The following is a 14,797-nucleotide window of genomic DNA, read 5'->3' as shown; positions in this document are numbered from 1 at the left end:
TTGGTTAGTGGAAGCGAGGGTCATGGTCTTATAATATTAAATGCTCATATTATAAGCACCCTATTAATCCATCAATCATACCCATTTCTTTTGCAACACAGAAAGAAATTTCATTTAAGTCTCTTTTATTCTGAGTGTATATAATGTCAGACTACAGACACGCTACATTTAAATCTACAATACAGCATGCTTACATGCTGTGCACCTTACGCCTCAGGGCTCTTCAAAGCAGCATAAACGAGCGAACTCATTGTTCGCTCTGTCTAAACAGCCTCTGACAGATTCACAGTCTCTGTCAGCTCGAGTTAGTGTACGTTAAAAAAAACATTCACATGTAAAGATCTGCAGCCCACCAGAGGAATGTAGTCTTTGTTCTCGTTGTCGCTCTCTCCAATTGAATCACCAGACTTGCTGTGAGATCGACACATGAATCCTTTGGCAGCTCGAGTTAGCAGACGAGTCCTGCTGAGGGCCAGCCTTAAAGAGGAGAGGGGGGTGCAGAAGTAAATTACAGTGTAAAGTATGTGAAACACAAACCACCATTAGGTGTAATCCACTGATTGTGAAGGAAAAGAATGGCAACAACTTCTTTCTTTTCTTTTATGTAAAAGTTTACATGTTTTATAACCCAATAAAAAATGGGAAATTATTTTTTTACAGGTAATGAGGTGTTTTTTAGCCTCTGGGCATCTCCATTTCTAGGGATGGAAAATGTCTTCGTCTATGCAGAAATATCTCCAATGACTGTTTATTGGATTGATATGAAACTGCACAGACCACATACATTTTAAGGGGAACTACCCTCAAGGTATAAAAAGTCAAATCAGTGAAGAATTGCCTTATATCTGCATTCCTTTATATGACCATTAGGGGGCAACTCCTGAAGTAGTACAACTGTATAGAAATCTATGAGAAAATAACAACACGGCTCACTTTTTTATGAGCTCTGTAAACACTGTCCTCGTGAGTTTATGGTCTCAATCACTAGTTTAAAGTCTTGGTGATAGTGTTTCTGTAATTTCTAATTTTCTCTCTGTACCCCATCATTGTGGATTTGAAATCAAACGCTGCACACTCTCACCTTTGGGTTTTACAAAGGTTTTGTAAACCACTATTTACAAATTACATTTTTGATGCATAAAGATTCAAAAATAATTAGGCAAACTAACATCATTTAAGGTTTTAATACTTGGAAAAAATAGCACAGCAATATACCTTGTTCCGATTTAGCCTAATGCTGCATAAATGATCAGACAGCGCTTCACAGTGCAAGTGGAAAGTGACCCAAAACCTACTGCAAAAGCAATCAAGGAGCTTCTCTAAGCAGAGAAATTGTATATCCACCTGTTTGCACTCAAAGACACCACCTCTTATTAAACTATTAGTTATTAAATACAAAACCAAAGGCAAAGAGACCCATTTTCATGGTCTTAGACTTTATGCAGTCTACTGATTGCAAATTATTTTCATTCAAGTATTACAAACAATCCTTATATTTAAAATTATATTAGTTTGTCCAGTTACTTTTGAGTCTATGTGACTGTAATTTGTAAATCGTTCATGCAATACTTTTGTTAAACCCTTGAAATAAGCTTAAAGTTCAAGCACTTCTTCATTAAATTTCCACTGTGGGGACGTAGAGATGCAAGATTACCCAAAATGTCCAAATATTTATGTAACAAACTGTATAACATTTATATTGCATTTTATAAAAACACATATAACCCACTGTACCCATGTGAGGTCAAAAAAGAGACAAAAATGCAGGGTATGCCTTAGGGCACGGCTACCTTATGATTTCAGAGTTATTTCATTTGAGATTGCAGTATATCATGTTCACCCATCAGCTTCAACATTTGATCTAACTACAGTAATATGGGTGAGACCAACATGCTCAGCTTAGATTCTGTGAGTGATGTAGCAGTGGCTTTATCTGACTTACATACATAATCTCAAATTATTTTCTTTGCAAAATGTCTCAACATTTACATGATTTTGTCTCTTATCGGCGCTCAGATCCTTTTGTACTTTTGGTTTTTCTTCACTAGTAATGAATAATGTTAACCTGCAAGCGACTGCAGACAAAAATTTGCCCGTATGGCTAAATCTGTTATATTTAGATGTTGAACTTGACTGCTCGTTTTAACAAATCTCCATTGTCCATTAAGTATGGTTGTATCTAAGTAACTTTCTCTTTTAACCTGTTATTTAACACCAAAATCAGGTCACAATTTGAGTTGATTCAGAGAATACTTTCTACACATCATTCAGCACATATGTTCTACCTGCAAGAGTGGTATACTCTCCCAGAAGTAACACCTTTATGCAAACCTCCAAATCTTTCCTCCTCCAGCCAAACACATTTTTCTTAAAAATTTTTCTAACTAACATGATTGGCCACTTGTGATGAGGTGAGGAAAAGTCAGACTTCACTCAGCTATTTCAATCAGTCAGTTTTCATCCAGTGCTATGGAGATTTTCCATTAGAGACCAGCTGAAAATATTGTATATTTTTTACAGTTATGCCATCTGGCCTCTTTCTTTCATTCATTTGAACAGTGTTTCACTCTGCGCAGGCATCAGCACATTGTATAACCTAGGTGTCTCAGCTCTAAACACATCCTGGCAGAGCTGCAAGCATGGCTGTGGACTCTTTGTGTTGAGGAGAAGAAATTGTAACTCACCAGTTCAGGGTCACAGCTAATGATACCCTGCATTCAACTGATACATTAACCTCAATACATCTTACGCTAAAAGCCAAAATCAGCTGACAGGAATGGATAAAGATGATGTTAAGAATATTTTCTGCCCTGTGAAGCAGTCGAATTGTAATACCCATTTAGTTCCTAATGTAGTGGTAGCACAGCCTCAGCACATTAATTCAGCCAGCAAGCCTCCAATCACCCACCTGGCAGAAAAAAGGCTTTCCACCGATTTCTGTGATTGGTCGGAGGTCACAGAGGGACTCCTCTGGGAGACTTGGAGACAGCAAGACACAAAGAGAGGCAGAGTTAGCCAAGGGAAAAGAGAGAAGTGAGGGAGTGCATTTTTTTCACCTTATTTAGTTTTCCCTCCTAAGTGTGAAATAATAAATGCCTGAAAAACACCCACTGATATATAAGTGACAGAAGACATAGCTGCCTCTCCTCTCCAGGTGAAACTCTTCTTGTTTGTTTCTTTATTTTTTTCCAAATAAGATCCAGGCGGCATTTGTCAATACAAGCCACCAAATTCTGTCGACTTCTGTCGTCACTGACAAGCACAGGGACTAAAAATGTCAATAATCTCATGTTTCTCATTTGGACCAGTGCGGCCGTGCCGCAGAGAAAACGACAACAGAGTGCCAGACAGTGCATGTCAAAGGTCTTCGTGGAGGGAAAATTGAGGGGGCACAGCAAACTCACTGACCGTTTGATGTGTAACACTTACCCTCCGCAAAGCTACACTTCTCCCAGCCGGCGGAGGAGGGGGTGCTGCACGGAGAGACGCCGTCTTCTCCACCTGAGACGATGATGAAAAAGATTTTAACTGTCAGCTGTGCTCAGTTTTATTTCTTATCATTCCAAACCTAAGAGGTCATTCTTTTGTGGGAAAAGGGTGGTATCTGTCTAATAATGCTGATGCGACTCATCTGTATCTGTGCACGTTCTTTTTTTAACCGGCAGTGCCTAGCAGATGTTCGAGTGGCGTGCTCGTCTTAGCTCCCGCTGTTGCTATGCCACCACTGAAAAATCAGTTTAAAATGTTGTGACCCTTTGCTGAAGCTGGATTATTTTTAATGTAAAGTAGCACTCGGCTTTTCGAGCTCAACATCTCACAGCTCCCAGAGCTGGTGAAGCAAGATCGAAACCTTTCCCTTGTTGAATAAACCAAGATTTCAGTTAATATATATGATTCTTATTCTTTCCTCATTGAATAATGCTCCTGTAACTGCTTCCTTTGATCATATACTCCATGCTTGCATCAGAATAAAAGACCTCTTCATGTCTCATTTCTTTCTACTTTACCTCTAACTGGCTATTGATCCAGAAATGAAAGCGCCTTCCCTAGGACTGAAATGTGAGCCAAGAATAAAAAATGCAGCCTACTGTTGTGCAGCAGGACATCTTCGACTTCCTCCGACATGCCGCCAGACTGAGAGCGGCCAAGCCCGATGGAGTAACCTCTGTTCTTCCTGCTCCCTGAGCGAGAGCTGGAGTGTGAGTTCCTCTTCAGACCATCACCTGAAAACAAATTTTTGATCGTGAGACATTTTTTAAGCCTGCTGTGGGCATCTGATGTGTAATTCAGACAGAAAGAAATCTGCACTTTATTATAAACATGGGATAATTTAAGCTGCATAGACACATTTTAACTTTTAAGTAACCAGAAGAGGGACTTAAACTCTAGACATGAAATTTAATCATGAAAATGTTTTCTACCATTATTTTTTTAAACCTACTTCACAGATTTTGGGTAGGTTTTTGGATATGCTGGTAATGTGGTGTGGCAACAATATGTTTTTCAACATTATAGGCTTTGATTTTACTGTAATTTTCAACTTTGAATTATTACATTGCGATGTCTTGCAGTCAGTCATGGCTAACAAAATCCATTGTTGCAGAAGTCTTGGGGGTTTCTATCCTGTATTTATAGAGTATAAATGATCCCTTTCTGCATAAACATGAATGAAAATAGTAAATTACAAATTACATTAGTGCATTTTACAGGAAAAGGAAAGGAACCAGTATCAGTATAATAGATGCATGCAGATATTTTAAGAAAAAAAGTATATATAATTAGGTAAGAAGTTTAAAATAATATGGTGTACATTGCCCCACTCACTCACGGTGGTTTTGTTTAATAAGAGTAAAATTTACCATGTTCAACCGGAGGAAGTAGTGATTGTTTTTATTATTTGAATTATTTTAGTAGATTGCTGCCCACAAAATCTTTTGCCACAAATGTACAAATTTACTCACTCCCTGTTCCATCACTCTGGTTGTGCAAGCAGCCCCTTTTACATGCCATCCTATGTTTACTAAAGATATCTGTTACTCCCATTGGTAGAGGCTTGACTGGTTGAGGCTACCTGGTTATTTTGTATCCACCCACTTTAAATCACAAGTTTGTCTTGTTTGTTTGTCTGTTTCTGCTACATGCCACTTACTTTAATTTATATTTAATGATCTCTATTTGCCAAATCGCTTCTGGGCTCTTGGTAGCCTATCATGCTGAATTCCAGCTCTGGACTCTCCTGGAGCAGCTTTGCATAATTCACACTTCAAGTTAATCCCAGTTAACCCAATAGTGAGCTTTAGTGCAGCTCTCCAGGTCACTGACTGTCTGAAACATGTCGTGTTAGCACGTCTTCCTTTAAAAGGCAAAGATTCCTTTAAGACAGGTTTCTTCTGACTGACTGCTTTTCACAAGCGAAAGGTTCAAACAAGGGGCAACCACAGGAGCTGAAATAAAATGAAGCCACCATAGACGTGCTAAAAACTAAAGTACCTCAGGTGGCACTTAAAGCTGGCTCCAAGACTTACATGTTAAACTGTTATTCTGAGTATATTTACAGCATTTACAGCTTGGTACACAAAATGTTTTTGGTCTCTGTGGATTGTACAGGCGTCTGGCTCCAAAAGAAATATGATAGCAGCCAAAATACTAATGCTTAATCCTCAAAATGTGGATACTGAAACCAGTGTGTGATGTTAATGCGGCTATGTCAATGAGCTGTGCCTGAAATACCCATATCAAGGCTAGATACTCTTTCAGACTGATGTTTTAGAAAAAATGACTATAAATGCCATAGGAAGTTTCCTTTTTTTCATCTCATGCTTCATATTTGACAGCGAGATGTTAGAATGACATTGATATTTTCTTCTAAATGCTCTGCAAAAGAAAAGAAAAGGCATTTCTAAAAATATCACACTTTAGATTGCTGTGTCAGGCACAGCAGCAGTCTTTTAAAAAAAATAAGCAGCTGATTGAACATTTTTTAAGGGAACCTTGTCACACCTAATTTGTGTTACTTACCAGGGTTTAAGTATTCAATACATGTCTGCAAATACTCATTTGTGTCCAGGTCAATGGGAACAAACGCTGTGTATTTGCTCAGTATATTGCAGGCTTTGCTGGTGTGAATACCGTATAACTGGTATTTCCTGCCAGACCCTGTGAAACACAATGAGCATTATATATAATACTATATAACATCAAATAAAATCATTCCAAACATTAGTAAATTATAAATGACATATACTTATTTACTTTCGGGTAAGGAAGTAAATGAGAAAATTTGCACTGCTTTGGAAAGAGGAAGAAACAGCTCACTTGGCTCCATGCAAAGGGAAAAAAATCCCATAACAGGATCTCTAAAGGACCTCATACCACCTAACACTGTATCTAATGGATAGACACGACAGTGATGTTAGTCCTCTCTAAAAGCTTTTGGTGAGAAAGTGAGAAAGCCAAAATGTCAAACTATTCGTGAAAAGTTTTATATCTAAAATGCCAAAACCAGACGACAGACAGCCAAATATCAAATCTGAATTAGCAGGAGGCCTACTGCTGCAAAGTCTTTTAATCTTAAAATTTACCCCCGTCTCCTTCTAAACACTGGAATCCCCATAGAGCTCACCGTGTTCAATCTCACACTCCTTATCGGCCATGTGCTCAAAGTCGTTGATGATGGAGCGGCCGGCCAGGTGGTGGAAGGTCTCGTTCCACAGCTCCTCGTGAACCTTTTCCTCACGTTCACGGCCATTCAGAAAGGGCTCGATATCAAACACAACCTCCCACTTCATTGGTTTTCCGCACAGCAGTCCAGACACCACAGCCTTGCAGTCACCTTTGTGCTGGTTGGCAGCATCCAGATGTGCAGCGTGGATATCCTGTGGGGTTTCTGCTCGGCACAACTGGTGTCCATAACCATCTGAAACATCACAGGAGCAAGATTTGATGTGGATTTATCAATCCCGCCGTGCGAGGACCTCTTATTTCTCTTAAGCTTATTACCTGCTGCTGCTCGTATGGAACTGGATTTGTGCTGAATTAATTTATTTCCTGTTTCCAAAGCTCTTCTGTCTGCTTGATTTTCTACTTTAATAACTGTTTTCTAAAACTCTACCTCTTCTGTTTATCATTCATCTCCTAGATAATTTTGTGCTTTGTCCACAGACATTGAAAAACATTTCCTGCTCTTCCCGTGAATTGAGTGCCAGAGCTTCAATTTACGATCATGTTTACCTCATGCCATGCTTGAGCATGCTATTCTCCTGACTCCCTGCTGGCCTGTGTTGACACTGCCCTTAACAATCCAAGCTGCAAACATGTCACATCTCAGCATCTCAGCTTTTGTAGCACATTTCATATATGTTTATCCCTCTCTCTTTCATGTGCACACACAAGCTTTTTAAATGCACTCTTGCCAACATCAATATTATGGACTTTTGGGATCCAAGCCTATCCAAAAAAGGTCACTTTTTGAATGAATTCGGTTAAATTCTACTGACATACTTTTGCAACTACAAGTACAGTTTTGATAATGAAAAAGTTAAAACACTCTCATGTCTAATTAGGTATTGCAGCTCAAGCTCAAGTCAATTGTTTGGGTAATAGCAGCTTAGTGCATGTGCTCCAATTGTGGTCACTAACTAACAAGAACACTGGAGTTTTTTGGAGTGGATGGGCCTATGTAAGTCAAGAGTTTGGGAAGTAGCCCTCATGTGTCTCTTTGGAACTAAAAAGAGGTTATTCATCAGCTTGTGCAGCTGGCTTTACAGCATGATTTGACCTGAAAATTGCAAAACAAATCTTAATATTCTGAGTATATTCTGTGCTCACAGTCAGTGACCTCGTATGTGATGAGTTCATTAATCTACTTCTGTCTCATCATAAAACGTCTCTTGTTTTTATACTATGCTTTTTAAGACATGCATCTTTTTAAATTGTGTTCACGTTTCTCTTTTTTAATGAAACAGCAAAGTGAGCTGAATCAAATGTGCCTCTATCAAAGTCGATCGCCCATCCAGCTCTGGTGCCAACCCAGGCTCTTACAGAACATAGGTCTCATGCATTTCAGCATTTGGTGGCTTTATTGGGGAAGCGGTGACACACTGACCTCTTACATATTTGTTAATTACTTAATAAAGACATTTTATAGATTTGTCCTTTGTTTGTTTTGTGTTTTTTATGGCTTAAACTGTTGTTGATGCAGCACTGGAGCTCTGTGCTGGCCCTACATGTGTACCACAGTCCAAGTAAACTATGGACAGGTCCATCATTTTAAGGTGGCACGGGTTCCCTCTGAATATGAACATCCCCTTTTAAACATGTTTAAAAAAATAAATACGTTTTTTTAACATGGTCAACACAGAAAAAGACAACCATACATACTCACATTCACATCTACAGCCAATTTAGCCAATATTTATCTAACTCCAGCTCTAGATTCAAACCCAGGACCTTCTTGCAGTGGAGCAACAGTGCTAACCACCGTTCTGCCCTAGCCAATTTCTCACTGTAAGTCATATATTTGTACAGATGGAGGTTATGTTCTCCTCTAGCTCTCTAACTCTGTTAATTTACTGCTACAGTGCATTTGTAATTAAGCCCCTCTAAAACGATGCACTCCGCATTCAACCCATTAGCTGCTGCACTATAAAAATCAGGCCAGCTTCAAAATGTTTACTTTCTTTTAGAGATTTCTACTAATGCAAAACAGTTCTACTTTCCCTCTCACCTGTGTCTCCAATGCTCCCAAGAGATGGGCTGTCTGTGGAAGATCTGGATCCATCTTCCCTGGCAGCATTGCGAGACACAGGCGTCACGTTGCCGCCGCTGGGCGGAGGATCGTCCTGTGGCTGGGGATGAAAATGATGCTCAGAGTCGGCTTCCTGCTGCAGAAAGAGCTCCTGTTGAAGGAGCGGCTTGTGACAGCTGGCAGAACGCCCCCTGGTAGATGTGGTACCCAGACTTGCCAGCTGCGGCTGAAAACAATAGAAGGAGTTTTAATTCGAAAGACCCTGGTCCTATCACAGGTCTAATAAGGTTTGCAACCTCGCCTACTAATTGTAATTCTGGTCATTTCTGTGTGCTCACTCAGGCTCAGGTTTCAGGGGGCTTTCAAGTGAATAATTACATAAGGACTCTGCAAACCATGCGTTGTATTGCAACAGGGCAACTGACAATTTTCTAGTTTAGAAAATGTCAGCGTAACAAAGGAAGAATGGCCATCGCAGCATTGAGTTTTTGATTAGTGTAAAAAGCCCGAGGGTTCCAAATCTTTTATATTAGTCTTTTAATTTGTGCAGAAAATTGAAATGTGCTATATTTACTCAGTTAATCAAGCAAGAATATATTGAATCCTCAACTGGATTCACAAGAGAAGATAATTTCTTTACAGTCCAGTGAATTCTGCTTAGTTATACTGACACGTTCCCCGAGTAATAGTCGGACTTAATTGCAATTCATAAATTTTGCCCTTCATTACTGAAGAGAGCGCATTAGTGCGTCCTTGATTATACTTCAGTCCAGACAAGACTCGGTTTAATTGTCAGCAGGGTCTGAATATAAATATCAATTTCTATACAATGACATCATGACAACTCCATCATCATCAAAGTCTCCTGCCTGTACAGCTGATAGTGGTTTATTTTTGTGCTCATGTTTCAGCCGTTAAATCAGTTAAAACGCAAACTAAAAAGGAAGCTGTTACTGTTAAAGCTCACCTGGTAGTCATTCCTCCACTGTGCATCATATTCAGGGCTCATCTGGCCTATCAGCTCCTGGACTTTGGCTCTCCTCAGTGGATTCTTCACCGCCACAGAGCTGGAGTCACTGGGAGTGTAGACCTTCTTTGCTGGGTTGTAGTCTGATATCTGGTTGGTACTATAGGCACGCCTTCTCGGTGATGTCTTATCTAAACCTGATGTTTTGTTCAAAAATAAAAAAAGCCCGCAAAATTGCAAAGATAACGAATTTACAACACCGTGAAACACATAATTGTAGGTTCCACCACAATGAAATGGTAATTACTAAATCAAAATGCCAAGTTCACCACATTTGTTTCCAATGGACCTAAACACACTTACATCCCTGGTTGCAAACTCCCTGATTTATAGACAAAGCACTCGCTGTAAAGTAAAAATGAAATACAACATTAGAAAAAAAAAATAGACAAACAAAGGCTTCAGCTGGCGTCCTACCTTTCTCAGCTTTGTGCTGTCAGAAGCTAATATATTGAGACTCTGAGCACACTGTGTTCTCTCTTCATTACCCACCGTGTGGGTAAGCCAATGGTAAGATAAGGCTCTCCATATGTTATAGTGTTTGTTTTGGTATTTGTAAAATGATTCATCATCTGCTTGATATTAACCTGGCATTCCTTTTACAAACTACTCCCTGCCTTTCTGGCAGTGCAGGGCAATGCATCATTCTTGCTTAGCCTTACTGCAGAACTCCTACTGCAGGTTTTATGCCCCATAGTCTGGGAACAACCGCCCTACTTTGAGCTCTTTTAAAACTATCTGATTAGTTCACAAATTTAACAACGTAGTGTATGCTGTACAGTGCAGAGAGGAAAGCTCTGACCTCTACATTGGAGAGACCAAACAGCCACTTCATAAATGCACGGCACAACATAGAAGAGCCGCCTCCAAGGGACAAGACTCGGCGGTCCATCTGCATCTAAAGGATAAAGGTCACTCTTTTGAGGATGCGAATGTTCACATTTTGGACAGAGAAGACAGACGGTTTGAAAGAGGAGTGAAAGAAGCCATCTATGTCCACTGTGAATGACCATCTTTGAACTGAGGCACCAACTGTTTGCCATCTATAATCCAGTTTTGAGATCCCTTCCAAGAAACCTCAACACCCACTAACATCCTGGGCCTTTTGACCTCATCACAATGGGTTCACCTGAAACCTTGGCTGATTGTGAACTACACTCGTTTTCACACCTTGGCTCATGGTTAGGTAGAAGATCAATAGGGGGTCCATGACCCTCTTGTGGACACTCCCATAAGGCTTAAAATCGAGGATTCTCCACCAATTGCGCTTAGAACTGAAGAAGCTTCTCAGATGAGAAGTGAAACATCTTCAAGAAAACTTAAAGAAGTCCAGATACTTTTCTTTCCAAGCTCCTTAGACTACGATGACCTGGATGACAGCGAACCTTCACAGGCACATAGCAACTTGCCAAAAATGGCAATTTTACCATGCTTGGATTCATGCAGTTGTTCTCAAACTGTGGGGCAGCCATCATAAACAGCCAGGTAAAATCTATAAAGTGAAACTAAGGTGAGGCTGTGCTGATTTGCACTTTTATTTAAGTAAAATGTAATAAAACATGGATCCTTTGTTCATTGCAATCAATAAAAATTGTGGCGTGTGGGATGAACTTTTTTTCAGCTTCCAAAGTGGGACATGCCAGAAAACATTTGAGAACCATTAGATCAGCGTATCAGCACACTCACCTCCTACACTTCGAGGTATAATTAGACTGGTGGGTTTGGGAATAGTTTTGCAGGTTTTAGGTGATAAAGCAAAGTACTAGACAAATTGTTTTTAACCTTATAGAAAGTTAAAGGACACCTACAGCTATTAAAAACCTTCAGGATGACATTAATGTCTGCACTAAATTTGGGGGCAATCCATCCAACAGCTGTCAAGGCATTTCAATCAAAACCACAAATATAAACCTCATAGCAGCGCTGGATGAAAAATGTCAAAGGATCATAAAATTCAATATGACTCATCCTGTGGGTTCCGTGAATACCTGCGCAAAATTTCCTGTCAATCATATAACACACATTTTAGTCTGACTAACGCACCACTTCAGCAGTTGGGATGGAAATCATAGTTACACCTAAATTACAGCAATTTGCAAGAATAGGAGGACACAAATTGACATTCTGCAAACCTATAGTTTAGAAAAACAGAAATCCCCTCATTCAGGAGTCAACCACTCATTTCTGCCGTAAGTTCTTACCCATGGGGTCATGGTCTGTGCCGACAGGGCTGCTGTCTATCATGGAGTCCTGGTAGGAATCATGCAGAGTTCCAGAATGGCCCTCCCTGTGTGAACCCAGATTGTCACCAGCTGTCTTCACTGGGTCCTCTTCTTGAGAGTGGTAAAACACTGAGCTGGCTGACTCAACAGAGCGCATCATGCTGTATCGCCTCCTCTTATCCTGTTTCGATTTTGAGTAGGTGACACATGCAAAAAGAGACTTTTTCACAAGGTTTGATTAAAAGCTTCCTTAGAGCTGCTTTTATATTTTTATATATCTCCATCAGGATTTACTTCAATGATTAAATGATTTATCACACTGAACATAAACACAAGAAAAACATGGTGTGATCTGATGTTCCTTTTCTGAAGTGTTTACAAAACAGAATATCAACACGCATGCTGTCATTTGCCACTTTTTAAGAGGTGTCTTACAGATTTGGGGTTGTCGTGATAGCGGGTGGCATCACAAACCACGCTGTAGCCAATCAGACTGTCCCCTGGAAACAGAAAAGTGTTGCCCACAGGGGAGAGCAGCACTTCTTTGGTTTCAGGAAAGAGCCATTCGATGGAAATGTCGCTGAGTACAGGAGACATGGTTTTCTTCAGGGACTTTATCATCTGTGGAGTGAAAACAAGCCAACTAAAAAAGACTTTCCACTATAAAAGCCAGCTTCTCTCTGACCAAAACATAAAGTGAATTGTGTCTCTGAGATATGATTTCCTAATTGGTATCAGTGGCGGACACTTGGTGCTTTGAAACCTCTGCATAATGGCTCTCCAGCGGCCCACCGAATAGTTGGCTGTTGTTAGGAAAGCAACACAAAGCTGGAAATTAGTACCTTGGGCTGAAGCCTTTCTCCGTCAGCGAGAAACTCCGCTGTTCCTTTGGAAACTGTCGCCAGCCCCTGCACCAGCCTCCTGCAAGCATTCTGTCCTATGCCGAACGTAAAACATCTGCACAAAGACATTAAACACTGCAGCTCCACGGATAGCTCACGAAACACACGAGCATGACAGCAAGCGTCTTCCCAAAATGCGAGCACAACACAAAGACAACTAACGAGATGCTGCAAAGACATTTATGAACTAGAAGTAATATAATTCTTCAGTAGCTTTATGTAAAAGCCTACAATGTCTTCTGGTGAAACTGAAGTCGAAATAGTTCTCCAGGCAGATTGGCTGATAGCAAACGATTTTACAATTCATATTTCATTTTCCACAGAGGGATGAGCTGCCTAATTTCATTGCACCAGCTTGCATTTTTAATTAAATCAGAGAGTGCAGACTGAAAAAAGAAATTTCTCCCTCGACACAGTTAAAAATCCATCGTGGATTCACAAAAATGTAGATTGATCGTTGTTTGTGCCTGTTTCTGAATGGCGCCTCTTATTTGCAAGCATAGAGCGATTACGGCCCAGGAAGTGCTGATGGTTTGGCCAAGCTCCGTGTGCCTAATGCAATCGTCTGGGGGGAGGCATCCATTAAAAGGGAGTAGACAAAAGTCAATTATGTCCAGAGTGACTCAGGACAGGATTTTTTCAGTGTGAGACTTAGATGCAGGTGGCGAAATAAAATGATTTCCCAGCATACTGCAGGTCTATTGTTCCACTGGTGCTCCCTCTCACTCGGCAGCTCAACCCGGTGTTCACATGCTTCCTTTCTTTCTTTTTTAATTCCTCATTCACACTGACTTGTTGTTGGTTTTTAATCAGAATTCGAAGCTGAAATGAAATAACACAAGCTGCATGTTGCCAGATTTCATTTTGAAAGGATTACAGCTGCAGAATCAGGTCCTACATTTAACCCTGAGATGTGATTTTATAGTATAGGCAAGCTCCACATTTGCTATCTGCATAAGAAGCAAGGATCTATTACAACAGCATAGTGTCTTTAGCATCAAATGGGTTGCTTGTATATGTCTGGAAACCAGAACAGGTTTTACAGTGAAGATATCCCTAATAATGCTATTCGTTATTCTGTCTAACATTCAGCGTGTGTTAACATTAATACTTGCCTGATGTAGCGTGCATGACTGCGGACCAGATCGATAATTTTGCCCGTGTTACTGACAGCACCGTCTGTGAGCAGGAAGAGCAGGCGGGGGTGTCCACTGATCAAAGGCTGCCTCAGGATCCATGTGAGCGGTGCCAGGATGTTCGTCCCCCCCATGTCAGCTCTTATCTTTCTAACATACTCGCAAGCAATGGCCAGGGCATCCTGGATCATGAAAATAAGATGTTAATTCAAGACATAATGCTGCTGTACTCACACAACACACAAAATGCAAAGATCTATATTTATTCAAGTCAGAAAAAACTGTTTGTGTTAAAATAAGAAGACAGGGTTGTATTATTTCTGAGATTTGAGCAGTTATTAATCAGCACTGAAGCTAAAATGAGCTGGCTGTTTCATAAAGATTGCTCAAAGTGAATCATAAAAGCCTTCAAAATAAAAGGTAAACTACAGTTTAAATTCTTAGGCTTAATCAGGGCTGTGATTCAGGGATTGTTAGACTTTGCCACGGAGAAACTAATTTGGAGTTTGATGTAAAAATATCCTCCTGCTTCATGTTAAGAACAATGAGATTCATTGTTAAAATAAAACACTGTTTGTGTGGATTGTGTATGGGGATGTCTGATGTTTTGTTGAGCTGTCAAGACATGACAGCTCCTAGAAGTGAAGCCAAAATATGTTGATAGCCTTCTGGTGGGTGGCTACAGCACTGAGCTCCTTTGGAGGAAGGGAAAAAAACACAAGATGTATCCACTGGGCTAAAAAACAAGGGCAATGCAGAAAAGT

The 14,797-nt window shown here is 40.2% G+C and overlaps 1 protein-coding gene across 1 annotated transcript in view; it reads right to left on the bottom strand.

Moving 5' to 3' along the window:
* Nucleotides 1-14,797, bottom strand: part of vwa5b1 (von Willebrand factor A domain containing 5B1) — a 34,038-nt gene that overhangs the window by 4,486 nt on the left and 14,755 nt on the right. Inside the window, exons 11-22 of the mRNA XM_040038028.1 lie at nt 14,013-14,215; nt 12,838-12,952; nt 12,431-12,616; nt 11,975-12,176; nt 9,714-9,910; nt 8,726-8,972; nt 6,623-6,916; nt 6,019-6,156; nt 4,089-4,223; nt 3,430-3,501; nt 2,909-2,978; nt 354-477 (exon numbers count right to left, since the gene is read on the bottom strand). Coding sequence (XP_039893962.1) covers nt 354-477; nt 2,909-2,978; nt 3,430-3,501; nt 4,089-4,223; nt 6,019-6,156; nt 6,623-6,916; nt 8,726-8,972; nt 9,714-9,910; nt 11,975-12,176; nt 12,431-12,616; nt 12,838-12,952; nt 14,013-14,215 — 1,983 coding nt within the window. The remainder of the gene's footprint in view (nt 1-353; nt 478-2,908; nt 2,979-3,429; nt 3,502-4,088; nt 4,224-6,018; nt 6,157-6,622; nt 6,917-8,725; nt 8,973-9,713; nt 9,911-11,974; nt 12,177-12,430; nt 12,617-12,837; nt 12,953-14,012; nt 14,216-14,797) is intronic.

The sequence above is a fragment of the Simochromis diagramma genome, unplaced genomic scaffold (assembly GCF_900408965.1).
Source record: "Simochromis diagramma unplaced genomic scaffold, fSimDia1.1 OVJJ01000061.1, whole genome shotgun sequence".
Lineage (NCBI taxonomy): Eukaryota > Metazoa > Chordata > Actinopteri > Cichliformes > Cichlidae > Simochromis > Simochromis diagramma.
The sequence above is the reverse complement of the archived record's forward strand: the minus strand, read 5'-3'. Positions and strand labels throughout refer to the sequence as shown.